General features: G+C 38.3%; 2 protein-coding genes across 2 annotated transcripts; both read left to right on the top strand.

Annotated features, from left to right (window-relative positions):
- The first annotated feature begins 422 nt into the window (after positions 1-422).
- Positions 423-9,608, top strand: LOC107781883 (putative acyl-CoA dehydrogenase IBR3). Its single transcript, XM_016602698.2, has 17 exons — positions 423-788; positions 1,984-2,118; positions 2,223-2,363; positions 2,546-2,677; positions 3,029-3,214; positions 3,355-3,432; positions 3,630-3,749; positions 4,109-4,207; positions 4,322-4,439; positions 5,709-5,947; positions 6,048-6,239; positions 6,511-6,653; positions 7,617-7,701; positions 7,788-7,997; positions 8,505-8,657; positions 8,794-8,898; positions 8,986-9,608. Exons 1-17 carry the CDS (start codon positions 654-656, stop codon positions 9,175-9,177), a joined length of 2,463 nt encoding a protein of 820 aa, XP_016458184.1. The 5' UTR covers positions 423-653; the 3' UTR covers positions 9,178-9,608.
- Positions 9,609-10,556: 948 nt separating this feature from the next.
- Positions 10,557-13,139, top strand: LOC107781884 (pectinesterase-like). The gene is made up of 2 exons (XM_016602699.2): positions 10,557-11,663; positions 12,239-13,139. Exons 1-2 carry the CDS (start codon positions 10,673-10,675, stop codon positions 12,919-12,921), a joined length of 1,674 nt encoding a protein of 557 aa, XP_016458185.1. The 5' UTR covers positions 10,557-10,672; the 3' UTR covers positions 12,922-13,139.
- The last annotated feature ends 6,533 nt before the right edge of the window (positions 13,140-19,672 follow it).

The raw sequence follows: 19,672 nt of genomic DNA, 5'->3' as shown, positions 1-19,672 counted from the left end.
AAACAATTACATGGAATCACAAGAAGTAAAGATAGAGAAATAAAAAATAAATAATGTACAAATAAAAATATATTTTAAAATTTCAAAAAATTATAAAAGTAAAAATAAAATTAAAAAAACAAAAAAAAAATAGAAATAAAAAGTTATAAAGAAAATATTTAAAAAAAAAAAAAAGAAAGAAACTAAAAAGCAACCTTGTAATTATACAGTGTAATTACCATCAATTCTCACTTCCCCTTAGAATTGAAAAGTGTAATTACACCCTCTAATTATACCCAATTTTATAATGACCAAGTATTTACTTGGCCAAATAAATATACCAAATTGTGTAATTATATCTATTACACCCAAATATAACTCCAAAATGGCTTTCCAAACAGGCACTTTAATAGAAAAATCTTATCCAAGTTACAACCGTCAGCATATAGTCATTATATCATAACATGACAAATATCAGTATCGACAGTTCCAAGGCCAAAACCTTTGATCTTTACCAATTCCCTCTGGACTTTTGTACTTTGTTTCCCTTTTCTTCTCTTTTTGGGTTTCTTTTCTAAGTTAAATTTCACAGTTTTCTTACCCCAAAAAGTTCTGTATTTTCAGCTTCAACTTCTCTGTAATTTGGTAGTACATCTAATCCATATTCCAAAGATATGGCAAATAAAACTTCCGATCTTGTTGGGAGAGTGGACCCAGCTCAGAGTTTCGATACAGAAGCGCTGCTTCGCTATGCATCTGATAATGTTGTTGGCTTCCCTACAAACCCTTCTCAGTTTACTGTTTCTCAGGTCTTGTATGCTCGTTCTTTTCCCCCCTTTTGTTCTTTTTTATAATTATTTGCTAAAAAAATCATCTATAGTTTGTGACTTTGACAAGTAAAGACTTGGCCTTTTTCTCTTTATTTTTGTTGATGAATTTATCAGTGTGCAAATTAAAAAAGGAAGTTCCAGAAACTATGTTGTGTGATTGATGGTTATAAACATACATATAATGTGTTAAATGCTGGAATTAGCAAAAGAAGAGGATAAAGAAAAGACTGATTTTTTTGGAATTGTGGTAAATAAAAGTAGAAAAGTTTTGTGCTTTACTGTGTTTGTCTGGAGTTAAGCTTCAGTTAGGTGATTGGTATACCGGATTATGGTGGCAAAAGGAAGTTATGATTAAGAAATCTTGAAGAAATCCTCTGTTTTAGCTTAATGCAAATTTCTTTCTTTTTCTACTTCTTTCATTTGTTTGCTTATTTTTTCATTTATTTATTTTAGATTGGGCGTGTCGAATTGGTATAGATTCAATGGAAGGCAGAGATATGTTTGGAGGGATTGTTGTCTGATACTAGGTGGTGTATGTGTACGGCAATGATAAGTTTTATTCTTTATAGGAGGGAATTGTAGCCTAGGCACTCCAATTTGTTTATCTAGTTTGAAAGAAAGAAACGCTCGATACAAAGGTTGAAATTGATCTACAAAAATAAGTGGCTATGAATGAAACATAGTGATGAAAAAAGAATAATGTAAGATTTCAATATTATCAATTGATTTAAAGGAAAGGGAGAATTCTGAGAATGATAGAACTTCAATTTTGGGATGTGCTTGTTACTAACAGATCATCATCTAATGCAATTCCATTCTTCTCTTGAACACAATTTAGAAGTTATCGAAAAACAAATGCATTCCCCAGATTAGTAATAGAAGTTCTAGTTCACTTTTAGGAATTCTCCCTAAGAGAGAAGGAAGGAGAAAAGAATCAGTGGTACGAAAAGAATTCTTCTGTATCTGGAAATTTTGAGCGTAGCATTAGACCTGCTGCGAGTTGAATGATGTCAAACAGTACAAATTTGGGCATTTGAATATATATATATATTTTTACTTCTGTGCGGCCTTCGTCTATACTCAAAGCAGAGGCTTCCATGTCTAATGCTGTTTTTTTGTTGCGAAGTTCTCACTTTTCATTTGTTTCTAAAATGCTGTCTTCATTGTGGATCAGTTTGGGCATGGCCAGTCAAATCCCACTTTCCTCATTGAGGTTCGTTCAGGAACCTTGGCAAAAAAATATGTGTTGAGAAAGAAACCTCATGGAACTTTATTGGCATCTGCTCATGCTGTTGAGAGAGAATATGAGGTTTTGTATTCTTTCTTTCTCTTGGGAAGTAAATATGCTCAGTAATATGTCATGTGTGTGCATGTTCTGGGTTTAACTTTGCGATTTTGATGTTGACACGGCAGGTTCTACATGCATTGAGTACTCATACAGTGGTCCCAGTCCCAAAGGTTTTCTGTTTGTGTACAGATTCAAGTATTATTGGAACTCCATTTTACATCATGGAGTACTTGGAAGGACGTATCTTTATAGACCCTAAGCTACCAGTACGAATTCTGTTTTCAAATACAGTATATATCTTCCTAGATTATTTAAATTGTGGCCACTATTTCTTAAACTTATCAAAAAGAAAATTGTGGCATCACTAGAATAATATTGGATTGCTAGGTGGGCGTTATTATTTTCATTGATTCACAAGATAAAACGTACCTTATTTTGTCTGGAATAGGATGTACAGCCTGAAAGAAGAAGGGTCATATATCGTGCTGTTGCTCAAGCTTTGGCCGTTCTTCACTCTGCTGATGTTGATGCAATCGGCCTTGGTAACTATGGGAAACGGACAGACTATTGTAAACGACAGGTGAAGAAAACTTTCATTTTTGTGAAGATCAAATCAATCAACTAGATCTCTATCCCAAAATAGTTGGGTTCGGAAACATGAATCCTCTACATATTCCTCTCGTCAGGCCCGTTTCATTCTAATACATGTCTGGGAAAATAAACTTGTGCCTTATTTGCTTTTGGTTGGCCTATCACTCTTGAGCATTGAAAATTGTAATGCTACTGGAAATAACACATTTGTTTATTTTGTTACCTGACTAATTCAGTTACTTTGTTCATGCAATACACTTTCTTTTGGGTGGTGATTGTTGGTAATAGTATTTTCGAATATATTCTTATGTTGTCTGATAGTTTACCTAACCTAGTTCAGGTAGAGAGGTGGGCCAAACAATATCTTTTGTCTACTGGTGAGGGTAAGTCCAGGAGAAACCCTAAAATGTTAGAGCTGGCTGATTGGTTGCGGCAACATATTCCCCTTGAAGATTCCTCTGGGGCAACAGCAGGTCTAGTTCACGGTGACTTCCGAATTGATAATGTTGTGTTTCATCCTATTGAGGTGCGGTGCTTGAAAGCATCTGAAACTTCCTTCTGTTCCTTGTAGTAGCCTATGCTATAGGTGTTCTTTTTCATGTGTGCCGCCCTTCCCTGCCCCGAAAGCGCCTATAGTGCAACTGACTATGTTAGTTGATGTTGCAGGATAGAGTTATAGGTATTCTGGATTGGGAGCTCTCCACTTTGGGTAATCAAATGTGTGATGTTGCCTACAGCTGCTTGGTACTGCCACTCTTTTGCGACTTCTACTTAATTTCTCGATATTATTAGACCAACGACAAGCACCATCCTCAGAGTCATGTTTCTGTAATTAGTATTCCTTACCAAATTTTATTTCCTGTAATTACTAATTAGTATCCTTCACTAGGATATCAAGTTTCACGTGATTTAAAGTTGTAATATCTTATCTTTCTTATCAGGGACATATTGTGGATATAGCATCAGAAGATATAGAAGAGAATAATGGCTTTGAACTCACCAGCTTCCCTGAAGGAGTGCCTTCACTTGCCAACTATCTCGCAGATTACTGCTCAGCAGCTGTAAGGCCTAATTTTCTGCGACTTCGTTAGATGGCCATTCTTGAGCAAGGATTTCTTTTACTAATCTTTGAACAGACTAATAGAGAATAACAGTAATAAAAAAAGCATGGCCATATTTGTTCCTTCATTATGCAAGGAAAATAACTGACCGGAGTATAGAGATTGGGATGCCTTTGAAAATGCCAGCCTTGTAGTATCATCCTATATATTTAAAATGTTAAAACATTTCTGTGCTTGGTTTATCATCTAATGTTTTTTTTTTTTGGGGGGGGGGGGGGTATCAAGAGAAAATCAGCACTCTAATACTGTGCAACTACTTGTCTCTGAATTCTTTTGGCTTTGGTTTTTTTGTATCTCAGGGAAGACCTTGGCCAGTCGATCAATGGAAGTTCTACATTGCTTTTTCCTTATTTCGTGGGGCTTCAATATATGCTGGTGTACACTCCAGATGGATCATGGTAATCAGATTTCTTATTAATATTGTGGGTGACATCATTTTGATGTTTTGACCAACAATTTTGTTATGTAAGATTTATTTTCTATATAACAGATCTCTAATAATCGCTTTGCAGGGTAATGCTTCAGGAGGTGAACGTGCCCGGCGCACTGGAGAAAAGGCTGATTCCTTCATCAGAACTGCATGGTCGTTTATCCAAAGAAAATCTGCTCTCCCTCAGCATCCTCCAACCGGTAAATCCTATACCTTAACAACTTCTTTGTTGTTTCTAATTTAGTTAATCTCTCCAATTTTGGATGGTCATTCTAGCCTTTTTAGTATCATGTACACTCTTATTAAGTTTTATAGAGCGGTAGTTAGACCAGCCATGTTGTATGGGGAAGAGTGTTGGCCAGTTAAGAACTCACATATCCAGAGGATGAAAGTAGCAGAAATGAGGATGTTGAGGTGGATGTGCGGGCACACTAGGATGGATAAGATTAGGAATGAAACTATTCGGGAGAAGGTGGGCGTGACTCCTATGGATGACAAGATGCGGGAAGCAAGGCTCAGATGGTTCGGGCACGTGCGGAGGAGAAGCCCAGATGTCCCGGTAAGGAGGTGTGAGCGGTTGGCTTTGGCGGGTACGAGAAGAGGTAGATGGCAGCCTAAGAAGTATTGAGGAGAGGTGATCAGGCAGGACATGGCGTGACTTCAGATTTCCGAGGACATGGCCCTTGATAGGAAGGTGTGGAGGTCGAGCATTAGGGTTGTAGGCTAGGAGGTAGTTGAGCAATTTCTACTGCGTACTGGGTGTGAGGCTAGCCTGATAGGGTTTCGTCTTTAGATTGCTAGTGGTTAATGCTGTGTTCACACTATTTTTCCGTTTTCCATAGTATAGGGCGTTATTTATTTGTTATTGTTATTGCTTTTCATCTATTTTCTGGTTCTTATGTCGTTATTATTTCTATGTTTTCTAATGATGGTACTGATGTATTTGTCTCTTTTCGTCTTCTTGAGTCGAGGGTCTTTCGCAAATTGCCTCTCTACTCCCTCGGGTAGGGGTAAGGTCTGTGTACTCACTACCCTCCCCAGACCCCACTTGTGAGATTTCACTAGGTTATTGTTGTTGTTTTATGTTTCAACTGTAAATTTGCTCCAGCTCTAGATTTGAAACTCTTGTGTAACATTAAAATCTTGAACCAAAATTCTCCTGTGTTCAAACTCCACTTTTCAGTGAAATTGCAGATGATTTTAGTCAGTAACCAACCTTTAACATGTCTCTGCAGCAAAAAGAACAAATTTGCACTTGAAAAATTGCAACCTTTTGTCCTTCACATTCGTTTTCATGGGGCATTGAATGTCCACAAGAACTGGTTACTTTGTCAACAACTTGGTGCTGAATAAAATCTGATAGGCTACTATGACTTTATTGATCATATCACTTGATAAGTGACATAGTAAAACTCAGTTGTAATACCTGTTCCCTGAATCAAATTTTTCTGTTGTACGCAACTATGCAGAGACAAGTTCGGAGCATAGCCCAAATCAAGGAATGCCAGTGGGAGGGAAATTTGTGCCCAGTGAGAAGGTTCAAAAGTTGAGGCAGAAATTGATAAAATTTATGGGGGATCATATATATCCAAGGGAAAATGAGTTTTACAAGCTTGCACAGTCTAACATGCGTTGGACAATTCACCCAGACGAAGAGAAATTAAAGGAGCTGGCAAAAAAAGAAGGATTGTGGAACTTGTGGATACCAGTGAGTTTGTAAAACTCCATTCTGTCATAAAGGAGTGAAAGATTCCAGACATTTGCTTTCTAAGAATGTACCTGATGTTTTTTTTCCTACTACTATGCAGTTTGATAGTGCTGCTCGGGCTAGAGAACTGATCTATGGCAGCAGAAATGGTCTAAGCAACAATGATTCTGATAGATTATTGGGTACTGGCCTTTCCAACCTGGAGTATGGATATCTGTGTGAAATTATGGGTCGTTCTGTTTGGGCACCGCAAATTTTCAACTGTGGGGCACCTGATACAGGAAATATGGAGGTAAAGTAAACATTACTTAATGTTTTGTAAAGAGATAGTTTGCAGGCGACTACTACAGTAATATCCTTTTAACTAAAATCAACGAAAGACTCCAGTTGCAAATATATGGTAATAGTCTTAAGAATGCTTACTAACTCGTGCAGCTGTGGTGGAAAATTTAACTGGTGAAAAGTGAAAAAAATAGTACGTTCACAAAGACAACTTGCTATACCCTTCATTGCATAATTGCTTATGTTCTAACTTATTTCTTGGGAGTGATTCATCTTTTCAGGTATTACTTCGGTATGGGAATGAGGTACAGATGAAGGAATGGCTTGTTCCCTTGCTTGAGGGAAAGATACGCTCTGGCTTTGCAATGACAGAGCCTCAAGTGGCATCCTCAGATGCCACCAATATAGAGTGTTCCATTAAAAGGTAGAGCAAGCTATGATAAAAAGGATATGAGATTAGCTTCTCTTTCTCTCTCTCTCTGTGTCTCTCTCGCTTATTTTGTTCTTATACGCACACACACACCCAGATAGATAAGCTGTAGGCGTAAAGTTAGGCACCAGCACCTTAGATAAGACTAGCAAGGTATTCAGAGTGTTATCACAAATAGCAGTTGCTACTACATTTCCCCTCCCCCCCACACCCCCCTTAGGGGCTGAGGGAGCTAAAAAACAAGGAAAATGAATGACATGCGAAAATAACAGAAGCAAAGCTGAAAATGAGATTCTCAAGTGAAATAATTGGAATTAGTAACAAGAAGTTCTGAATGGTTTTCCCTTTTTATCTTGTCCCTCATCTCATGATCACAACGCTTCTCCAAATGTCATGTTACTATCTATACAAAACTCCATTGCTCGGGCAATTATGATGCATTTATCTTTTCATTGTCATAATTTTTTCCTCTTCTCTTGGTGACTTAGTACTCCCTCTAACTTTCTATTGCACGGTTTAATTAGATGTGTAAAATGAGGTGCAAATGATATATGTCTTATGTTGTTAGTGGTAGCTCAAAATTTCGTGGGAATGTTGAAGAACATCTGTGTCTTTTTGTTTGTTTGTTGAGAAAGGTAACATTGAAGAACATTTATGTGTCTTAAACTACTTAATAAATATTTCGGAGGGAAATTCATAACATTGGGATCAGAATATTGTGCAAGATGTTGAACGTCAATCTTGAGGATTTTGATGGAACCTCTATTCAAGGGTTGTGTTCAGCTTAATCATCATATGCTTTGTTAAATACACTGGAACCATTAGAGGGATTTTGGTCATATTCGAGTCCAATGACTAGGACTTACCCGCCCCCTAGCCCAAAAAGAAAAAAAAAGAGTCAAATGCGGAAATTTGTTAGATTAATAAAAATAACTGTGGGAGCAATCCATTGTACAGGCATGGGGACTCGTATATCATCAACGGGACAAAATGGTGGACCAGTGGAGCCATGGACCCCCGGTGCAAAATTCTCATTGTGATGGTTAGTTATTATTGCTTCTCAACGAGAAATAATTTGTTTCTGTTTATACTTTTGTGTTCAAGCCAATTAGTCTGGATGAATGGCAGGGAAAAACTGACTTGGCAGCTCCAAAGCATAGACAACAATCCATGATCTTGGTGGACATCAACAGTCCTGGTATTACTGTGAAGAGACCACTGACAGTATTTGGTTTTGATGACGCCCCTCATGGTCATGCAGAAATATTATTTGAGAATGTATGCGTTCGAGCCAATAATATCCTACTTGGCGAGGGGCGTGGTTTCGAGATTGCACAGGTAAGAGTTGACGTTAACATATCCTATGATATTTAATGAGCTAATTTTTTGATGCCTCATAATCATCAGAAGTTCCTAAATCTGTTTTATTCAAACAATCATTATGCTTTTGCATTCTCCTTTGAATTTGATACATCCCAGGAAAGTAATTTAATCTCCATGCATTTATATGCTTAGATGTTTGAGTGTCACCCTTTGTTATTCAAAATATTAACCATACGGGTTTGAGGGCGGAAGAAAGAGGAATATTCCTTGTGTGTGTGTGTGTGTGTGTGTGAGTGTGTGTGAGAGAGAGAGAGAGAGAGAGAGAGAGGGAGGGAGAGAGAGAATATTCCTGCTCCCTTGTTTAAGTAAGTTGGTACATCTTTAAAGGGGTCATCATTTTACAATTCGACACTGAGGCTTATGGAATCCTAAACTGCTCATTCTGGTTATCTGAGGGAAGATATCTGCAGCATGTCGAATAGCATCTGAAACTTGGTTGTTGCTGTATTCTTATTCTTGTAGGGTAGGTTGGGACCTGGAAGGTTGCATCATTGCATGAGACTAATAGGTGCAGCAGATCGCGGCATGCAGATGATGGTTCAAAGGGCCCTTCAGAGAAGAGCCTTTGGAAAATTAATTGCTCAACAAGGCTCATTCCTTTCTGATGTTGCTAGGGTAAGTGTGTGTGTGTTTTTTTTTTTTTTTCATTTAAGCATAATCTCCCATAACAGAAACTGCTTTGCTAGAATATTTTTGTATCTTCTTTTTCTATAGTTCTATTTGAAATGATAAATGACAATGGACTTTACAGTGTCGAATTGATCTGGAGAAAACCAGATTACTGGTTCTGGAAGCTGCTGACCAGCTTGATCGGCTTGGAAACAAAAAGGCCCGTGGTACAATTGCAATGGCAAAGGTTAGTAAGAGCATCCTGACAGTGATTTACATGATTAGCATTATATCTCTTTTCGGGGAAACTTTAGCAGGATTATATGGTTTACAGGTTGCTGCTCCGAATATGGCATTGAAGGTGCTTGACACTGCAATGCAAGTGCACGGTGGTGCTGGTTTATCAGGTGACACTGCTCTTGCTCATCTTTGGGCTACAGCTAGGACGTTAAGAATAGCAGATGGTCCTGATGAAGTACACTTGGGGACAATTGCGAAGATGGAACTACAAAGAGCCAGACTATAAAAAGTTGATATACATCCTTTTTTTAAACCTTTGGATGATCCAAATAGTTTGTTCCAGACAAGCTCAACCTCTACCGGCAACAAGTAAAGAATAATTGATGAATCCAAACTATTGGAAAAAGTGGGCAGAGAGCATGAAGCAGAAAGCTATAGATCATAAAATAAGCCAATAATCATGGTGAAAATGAGTATAAGCCATATAGTGCTTGGATTGTATCATTTTTCTTGGTCAAACAATGGTGTCAGTTTGTAGCACCTAAATAAAACTTACCAGCTGATGTATACATGATCTCTACGTTCTTTGAGGATTCTGAGTTTGCAACGTCTTAGTATTTACATGAGCTTTCTTCACTTTGCTCTGTTTGAAATTCTTGAAGTTGTATTAGATTGCATTATTGGAACATAACTAGTGTTAATTTTGACCTTTCCTCACTTTTCTCTATTCTTTATCTTTCCAGTTTTCTTTTCATGATACTTAAAATAAGAGCACCTGGCTTTGCTCATTCACAAGGACTCGATTTTATGTCCAAACATCACATGCCAGCAGTGTGGTCACCATTGTAGGTACTCAAAAACCCAATTTACACGCCCCCTTTTCTTTATTTACAGAGATTCTGTCCATTATTAGCTCCTATGCGGAAAGGAGTAAATGAGGACGGCTTAACAACAAAAGCGGACCTCCTCATCCCGTGGCTAGGAACATCTATGTAGATGAGATTCAAATCCCGTCTCATAGTACCAAATTGCCAACTATGGGTAGGTATAATGATTCTAAAGGCCACTCAAATGAAATCTATAAGGTTATCTGTCTTTTGAAAAAGATAACGATGCATTATTAATAAACTTAATCAACCATGTTTTCATGCACTTTTTTCCTTTTTCTTTTGAAATAAATAACGATGCGTTGTATCAAATTGTTTTGAGTGAGAAGGTCAGCATTGAAACATTTCATTTATCACTTTATTTGATTAATGCATTATCTAACTCTTTACGCCTTAATACTTCTATCAATAACGTGATTACGTGAATGTTCCCGAGTAAAAGATGATAATTTGCTGATATACTCTTCTAATTTTTTTTTTAACTGATAATAAATAGATTAATTATAAATTGTTATATTCAAAGGGTAAGGCTGTATAATGCACAAGTTAGAAACAAACAGGAATTGAATTGACCAGTAAAATTCCATTTACCAAACCTTAATTGTAGGAAAAGCTAAAGTTAATAATGAATACTTATTAACAGCCTCCTCTTTCTTTAAGACCATTTCACATCCTCACACCTTCAACTGAAACCAACAATAATTTCGTTAATTTACTTGTATCTCTACACTATAAATAGGTTCTCCATTTTTAACAAATATATCTTTCAGAGCCAAGGGGCATGAACCCTCTCTAATAAGAAAGCACCCCCCAAAAGCTCTGCTATCAAAAGAACAAAACAAAAAACATTTTTTCTTTGAAGGGAAAAAAAACACAAAGGAAAATTACAAAATTATGGCTAACAAAATAGCCATTGCTGGCTTAGCCTCAATTCTTGTAGTGGCTTGTGTGGTAGCAGCAGCTGTTACCATTACCAAAAGAAATAGCAGTGATTCATCATCTAGTAGTGGTGATCCTGTTTCAAATGATAGCCAAATTTCAACCTCTACAAAATCAGTAAAAGCAATGTGTCAACCTACTGATTACAAAGAAGCTTGTGAAAAGAGTCTTGCATCAGCCAAGAACACAAGTGATCCAAAAGAACTTATAAAAGTGGCATTTGAATCAACTATTACTGATATTAAAAATGCTATGAAAAATACTAGCTTGATTCAAGAAGCTGCTAAAGATCCAAGAACCAAAGATGCTTTACAAACTTGTGAATCTCTTCTTAATGTCTCTATTGATGATTTAAGAAGGTCATTTGATAAAGTTGGTACCTTTGATATTAACAAGATTAAGGATTATACTGATGATTTAAAAACATGGATTAGTGCTTCAATTACTTATCAAGAAACTTGTTTAGATGCTTTTGAAAACACAACTGGTGAAACTGGTGAGAAAATGAAAAAATTACTAAAGACTGCAGGGGAACTTACTAGTAATGGTCTTGCTATGGTTACTAGTTTTGGTGAAATGCTTACAAATTTGCATGTCCCTGGTATTAGCCGACGATTATTGACAACGGATTCTGAGTACACATCAGCGTTTGTTGAGGCCGGTTCTCGTAGGCTTCTTCAAGTTTCTGGTGCAAAGCCTAATGCTGTGGTTGCACAAGATGGAAGTGGACAATATAAGACTATCAAAGAAGCACTTAAAGCTGTGCCCCCTAAGAATAACCAGACCTATGTTATCTTAATCAAGGCTGGTGAATATAAGGAAATGGTTGATATTCCAAGAAGTATAACAAATGTTGTGTTTATTGGTGAAGGCCCAACCAAGACCAAGATTACTGGTAATAAGAACTTTGCTGATGGCACTGGCACTTACCACACTGCCACCGTTGGTAAGTCATTTAGTTCTGTGAATAAATTTATGTTTTCGACACGGACAGTGTTATTATTTTACACAGTATGGCTAACACGACCTACATTAATAGGTAGCTCTTTATATCAGTCCTGATATGACAACTCGAAAAAAATAGAGTAATAACTTACCATAACCAGTTAAATTTAACAAATAAAGGACAACCCGATGCATGAAACATCTTGTGTTCATGCAGGGTCGCACCCAAGAGGGTGTGATGTAGGGAGCCTACCCTGACGCAAGCATCAATGCTGATTTCACGGCTCAAACCCGTAACCTACAGGTCAAACAGAGACAGTGTTATCATTGCCCAAGGCTCCTTTTCAAACAGTTAAATTTGACTCTAATGTTAAAAAAGCTTTACACGGCCGATATATATAACTTAAGCTCTTTATGAATACTATCTTCGCACTTTCAAGCTAACATTATTCTGTTTGAATTTTAATAGATTTAGCCTCCCTACCCTGGTTACTCATACTAATTATAAGTAACAAGCTGTAATTATCTTTTAAGTGACATCGGAATGTAAAAGTTAAACTCTTTTAAAATGTGCAGCCGTGAATGGAGATGGATTCGTAGCAAGGGATATAGGATTCGAGAACACAGCAGGAGCAAAGAAGCACCAAGCAGTTGCGCTCCGCGTCTCAGCTGACAAGACAGTTTTCTACAACTGCAACATAGATGGATACCAAGACACCCTCTACACACATTCCTACAGACAATTCTACAAGGACTGTACCATAACAGGCACCATTGACTTCATCTTTGGTGATGCATCGGTCGTGTTCCAGAACTGCAAGATGATTGTTAGAAAACCAGGTGACAATCAAGCTTGTATGGTCACTGCTCAAGGAAGAAAAGATCATCGCGGAGTTGGTGCAATTGTATTGCAAAACTGCGATATCAGAGCTGAGCCAGCTTTTACTAGCGCACAGCCACCAATTAAAGCGTACCTTGGACGTCCGTGGAAAGAATATTCAAGAACTATTATCATACAGTCGTATATCGACGCCTTCATTGATCCTGAAGGGTGGGCTCCATGGAATGGAAATTTTGCACTTAATACTTTGTTTTATGCAGAGTATCAGAATAGAGGACCAGGAGCAAACATTGATAAAAGAGTTAAATGGGGTGGTTATAAAAGAAACATTTCACCACAAGAAGCTGAGAAATATGCTCCTGCTCATTTTATTGACCAAGATAACTGGATTAAGAAGACTGGTATTTCCTACGCGTGATGAATGTTTAACTGAAAAAAATGGGATTCCCCTAATCCTTTTAACAAGTTTTATTTTCTACAGATAAAAATATGTATTCAACTATGTTTATTTAGTATTCTATTACTTCTATCTAGTTTGCTTTTCTATTTTCTTCGTACCTTGCGATGTACTTAGTTTTAGGTTATTGATATCTGTATTTTTGCTTATGCAAATTCAACTTGACTTCAGCTTGTTTATTCTTTTTTCCACTTTTATTTGCATTATTATATCTCCCTAAAATCTATTTCATGGTTTCTTTTAACCGTTTAATTTTGGGTTGCTCAATATATATCTGTCCTTTACCTCCCATTTTTTTTCTTTTTTATTCTGGTATTGTGAATCGGAATTTCCCGGAGAATTATATTGAACGCAGTTAGCACACCACTCAATAATTAGTTATAGAAGCTAATAGGATAAATGATGAATAAGCATAAGTTGAGCATTATAATACCGAGCTTTTCCACGTAATTGTGAGACCAATTTGAAGATGAAATCACCAATATATTAGTTTATATGTTGTCCAAAAACAAGTGAAGAAATATCTCAGCAATGCAAATTAATTGAAAAGAGAGAGGTGTAACTTCCCAAGTTACACGAGGTCTTGTGTTGTAAAAATATTTCTTCTGGAATTTTATATATATATATATATATATATATATATATATATATATATATATATATATACATAGAATAACATAGTAGATATCCCGTCGAGAAATTGACCACCTTATTAATTATAGATAAATTATTTTAAACGCTCCTGTAATATGATTTAGTTGCAGATACACACCTTGTAATTAAAATTAAACACTTACACCCTTTTCGTAATGGAAATCGAATTACACAAATATAACCATTTTCCTAGTTTTCGAATTACACAAATATAACCATTTTCCTAGTTTTCGAAAGCAAACACTTAAATCCCTCATATAATGAAAATCCTACTCAAACTGAACATTTTTTTATATTTTAAAATACAAATAGCTAACATATATATTCAAAATGCAAGAAAATTATTAGTTATTGGTATTATCACGTCCAAAAAATTGGAGGGACGGATCGACACTCAATGCATTAAACTTAATACCGAACCAACTATCATGGCTTGCTAATTGCTAAACATTCTTAATGCATGCAATGGTTAAGAAACATGATTCAGTTTGTAAACATCTCCATAAACTTGTAATATTATAATACGTTAATATATTCACCAAAAAAAGTTACCATAACGTCTATGGAACCTTTATGACACGACGAATATTATATCCAAAAATAAAAGAAGTATTAATATAAAAGTCCACGAGTATAATTAAAGTAGGACTCACCAAAAACTGAGATTGTGAAGGAAAGCCTAACAGGTGTAGAATCGTCTGGGGTATCTACACCTACGATCACAACATGAGTGAACACACTCGTGAAGGGACGCAACTACAATTATAGTCCATAAGTATCACTAGCTTACTCACATGAGGATGAACGATACTTACGAAATACATCAATGCAATGATCAAAACAATTTATAAGCATTTGAAAAATTGAAAAACATGTATGTTTACCCGAAAAATCGGATAGAGTTAAATTTGTGTATGGTTTTAAGGACAAGTGATATAACTTGATACAAATTGTAGAGTGAAATGTAAAAATCTCTATATTTGGGAAATGGAATGAAATATAAGGCAGAGAAAAAGGAAAATGTTCATGAACAAGGCAACGTGATGACCCTTAAATGTCTTAACATCCCCCTCTTATATTAGAGGGATCCTACTTTACCTATAATAATAAAAATATATAGTGGAGGACCCACGATAAATTATCTTTTCCTCGATTTCTGCCAAGATTCTCTCTCATAGTGTGGTTGCAACGGCTCTTGTCTGCGAGCTCGATACTGGCTCGAGCTCGGTATTGGATCGAGCCCTCGGCCTTGGTTGGAGCTCGATTCTGACTTGGGGTCTCGATATTCGGGGTGAGTGTTGTTCGGTCTATGCATCTTCGATAATCTCCGCTTTGTCTCGTAGTTCGATTTGGATATGAGCTCGATAATGATACCGAGCTTGTCATTGATCGGTCTTAGAGCTCGAAGCTCAACGCCCTTACTTCAGACCTCGACCGAGCTTGTCATGCAGATACCCTTTGATCAAAACATTATCGTCTCGACCAGTCCATGCGACTGACTCAATCGGTTTTGACCGTACAAAGATAGTCCCTTCGTTTCTCGAAAAAGGATGTGGCGAGAAACGATATAATTTCCCAACAGCTCGATCAGATATGTGCTGACGTTTACCGAAGGCGGAAGATAGTGCTCTCCGTACCAGTGGATACCCAAATTGTTTCTTCCCTTATGGGGATTGCCAGCTACCTTCGGTCCTTGGTGACCGAAGAAGATCAATCAGTGATGAATGCGGTGGGGCCCGCCTGTCTCTTCAACGAGGCCCAACATGCTTTGAATCGGGTAACTCTAATGGTATTTTTGCCGCTTCTTTTACACATAGAGTTGTAGGTAATTTTAATGTTTCTTCTTTTGTTTGTAGGCTTCGGTGTTGCATCACAAGGCCTTTCTTCAAATCCGGGAGGAGCATGATGTCGAGGTTCAGAGCCTCACTAAGAAGAGTGCCTCGTACACGCTCCTTAGTGAAAAACTTCGAGCAGATTTGACAGCGGCTCGGGAAGAGCATGAGGAGATGGCTGAGCAGGTATTCCTAATATTCCATGATAGTAAAGATGAAAAATAGATAACCACTAACGATCTGATGCCCAGCTCGATCAGATATCCTTGCCTCGAAAAAGGAAGCCTTTCAAGCTAGGTTGGAGTTGTCTGATGCGCAGCTTCGATCTGCAAAAGAAAATGCTTGGGGGCTGATCGAAAAGATGAAAAAGCTTCAGCATCGGTTGGATTTGGCCACTTCAGATAAAGCAGATTTAGCTAAAGAACTTGAAGTCGCCAGATCTAAGGTGATCGAGGCCAATAAAAGAGCTGATGCCAAAGTGGCTCAGTTCAGGATCGATGCCGAGGTTAACCAAGCCAAAGCTGAGAGCATGGTCGAACATGCAAAATGGCAAGCTCGGAGAGAAGCTCTCGAGGAGGTCAGAGCTCAGGGCTTCGATATTAGGGCCGAGATTGAGGTTGCCAGGGCGGAGGAGGACAAAGCTCGAAGGTTGGCCTTTTCTGAGGAGGACTCCGATGATTCGGGGGAGTCTGAAGATGAGGACGATGCCGAGAATACGGCCTCCGATGAAGATTGAGTCATTTAAAGCCTTAGGTCGTTTGCTGCGTTCTTTTGATACCGCTTTCGGTTTTTGTATAAAGAACTTCCTTTTGGCAGAGTTGCCGCCTCTGTACAAAAAATTTGTAAATTTAAATATTTCTTCCTTTTGAAGCAAAATAGCCTTTCAAGCTAAATAGATAGTTTGAATTTTAATCTCTGTTTCCTTCGGGCCATGTGGGTAGTCCCCTTTTGCTTTATCGGGCTCGAACATCCTTCAGCCTTAAATAGTCAAGTGTTCGTTTGAATTCGATGAAATGAATAATTTTACTCGAAGTAATGTAGCCCGTAGGCGTAATGGTCGAGTGAGTGCTTGCTCGAACTCGAAATAAAAGTAGCCCGTAGGCTTGGTGAATAATTCGAACTCGAAGTAATGTAGCCCGCAGGCGTAATGGTCGAGTGAGTGCTTGCTCGAACTCGAAATAAAAGTATCCCGTAGGCTTAGTAGTCGAGTGAATGATTCGAACTTGATGTAATGTAGCCTGTAGGTGTAATGGTTGAGTGAGTGCTTGCTCGAACTCGAAATACAAGTAGCCCGTAGGCTTAGTAGTCGAGTGAATGATTCGAACTCGGTGTAATGTAGCTTGTAGGCGTAATGGTCGAGTGAGTGCTTGCTCGAACTCGAAATACAAGTAGCCCGTAGGCTTAACAGTTGAGTGAATGATCCGAACTCGATGCAATGTAGCCTGTAGGTAATGGTTGAGTGAGTACTTGCTCGAACTCGAAATAAAAGTAGTCCGTAGGCTTAGCAGTCGAGTGAATAATTCGAACTCAATACAATGTAGCCCGTAGGCATAATGGTCGAGTGAGTGCTTGCTCGAACTCGAAATAAAAGTAGCTCGTAGTCTTAGTAGTCAAGTGAATGATTCAAACTCGATGTAATGTAGCCCGTAGGCGTAATGGTCGAGTGAGTGCTTGCTCGAATTCGAAATAAAAGTAGCCCGTAGGATTAGTAGTCGAGTGAATGATTCGAACTCGATGTAATATAGCCTGTAGGCGTAATGGTCGAGTGAGTGCTTGCTCGAACTCGAAATACAAGTAGCCAGTAGGCTTAGCAGTTGAGTGAATGATTCGAACTCGATGCAATGTAGCCCGTAGGCATAATGGTCGAGTGAGTGCTTGCTCGAACTCGAAATATAAGTAGCCTGTAGGCTTAGCAGTCGAGTGAATGATTCGAACTCGATGCAATGTAGCCCGTAGGCGTAATGGTCAAGTGAGTGCTTGCTCGAACTCGAAATAAAAGTAGCCCGTAGGCTTAGTAGTCGAGTGAATGATTTGAACTCGATGTAATGTAGCCCGTAGGCATAATGGTCGAGTGAGTGCTTGCTCGAACTCGAAATAAAAGTAGCCCATAGGCTTAGTGATCGAGTGAGTGCTTGCTCTAACTTGATCCTGTTTGCATAATAAATCTTGAATATAGGATATCGGTAAAGAAGAGGGCTTTCTTTGCAAGTCATTATACATGTGTTCATGTTTTGCGTCAGGGCTCTGGCCAACTACATAAGCATGGTTCGTTTTGACCATTTGGCTCTTATAACGTTTCCTATCGAGACACTATTTGTCATGAAATAACGAAGTAACTTCCTTCGCACCGAACTTGATAATCATCACAGATACGTTCAATGATAAAGCCCCCCAGTATACGAGGTTGATTTTAAAGAGGCCTCGAATACTCAGCAGTAGTATCGTTTTAGGCGTTACACGTTCCAATTGCTTGGTAATTGATTGCCATTTTATCAGACCGGGTTTGGAGGATTTCCGCTATATGGCCGGTATCGATCGTTGGTCGACCTTTGCTTGGTAGTTCTTTTAGTAACAGACCTAGAAATCAACTGGTCATCTTCAACTCTTATTTTGGATTAATATCGATTGTGCATATCAGTCCAAGTAATAGTTGGGTACTCGATCAGATTTTGCTTCAGTCGCTGTGAAGCCATCGAGCTCCGCTCGTTTAGACCTTGAGTGAAAGCTTGAAAAGGCCAATCGTCTGTGACTAGTGGCCGATCCATTTGTTCCATTTGAAAACGAGATACGAACTCCCTTAGCATCTCATTATCCTTTTATATTACCTTAAAAAGGTCCGACTTTCTGATCTCGACCTTTATGGCTCCGTCATGTGCTTTTACGAAGCAATCTGCAAGCATAGCAAAAGAATCAATAGAGTTAGATGGTAAATTATGATACCATACCATTGCCCCATTTGACAGGGTTTCACTGAAGTTTTTCAATAATACAGATTCGATCTCATCATCTTCCTAATCATTGACCTTGATGGCACACGTGTAAGAAGTGACGTGCTCGTTGGGGTCGGTTGTTCCGTTATATTTGGGTATTTCGGGCATACGAAATGTTTTGGGGATTGGTTTTGGGGCCGCGCTCGAGGGAAAAGGTTTTTGCACGAATATTTTGGAATCCAATCCTTTTATCATTAGTGGATCCCCCGGGATCTGATCGACCCTAGAGTTATATGATTCTACTTTTTTATCGTTGGCTCCGACTCGCTTTGTGAGTTCCTCGAGCAATTTAGCAATTTCGGGAGTAGTCCCCGATTCTTGCTCATTTGACTTCACTATGGCTGGCTCCATTCTGTAGGTGATTTATCGAGGAGGATTGGGCTCCGGCCTGCTTTGTATTTGTGTTTGGCTTTGCAACTGAGCTATTGCTGCCTGTTGGGCTTGCAACATTTCGAAAATCATACGCAAGCTAACGCCATTTTCCTCGACGTTATGGGTATCTCGAGCTGCAGGTCGAGTGCCATCATGAATGCTATTTTCGGGTTCAGCATGTAGATTCGCCTCAATGGCTACATGCAAATTGATATCTATCGACGCTCCGATTCGAGCTCCAACGGCATTTACAAGTGGTCTTTCGATACTGGGTGTCAAGTTATTATTTTCATCTTGAAGACCGGCTCTGTTGTCGATTGGTGAAGCCATTTGATTGATAGTTAGTCGTTGCTAATCCGAAATTCAAGATATTTTCGGAAACCAGCGTAGAACACAATGGCGTATTTTTTCAGATTCGTATCAAATAACCACTGTTATTCTTAGCCCCACGGTGGGCGCCAAACTGTTTACTCGAAAAATCGGATAGAGTTAAATTTGTGTATGATTTTAAGGACAAGTGATATAACTTGATATAAATTGTAGAGTGAAATGTAAAAATCTCTATATTTGGGAAATGGAATGAAATATAAGGCAGAGAAAAAGGAAAATGTTCATGAACAAGGCAACGTGATGACCCTTAAATGTGATAACATCCCCCTCTTATATTCGAGGGATCCTACTTTACCTATAATAATAAAAATATATAGTGGAGGACCCACGATGAATTATCTTTTCCTCGATTTCCGCCAAGATTCTCTCTCATAGTGCGGTTGCAACGGCTCTTGTCTGCGAGCTCGATACTGGCTCGAGCTCGGTATTGGATCGAGCCCTCGGTCTTGGTTCGAGCTCGATTCTGACTTAGGG

The sequence above is a fragment of the Nicotiana tabacum genome, chromosome 14 (genome assembly GCF_000715075.1).
Source record: "Nicotiana tabacum cultivar K326 chromosome 14, ASM71507v2, whole genome shotgun sequence".
NCBI classification, from domain to species: domain Eukaryota; kingdom Viridiplantae; phylum Streptophyta; class Magnoliopsida; order Solanales; family Solanaceae; genus Nicotiana; species Nicotiana tabacum.
The sequence above is the reverse complement of the archived record's forward strand: the minus strand, read 5'-3'. Positions and strand labels throughout refer to the sequence as shown.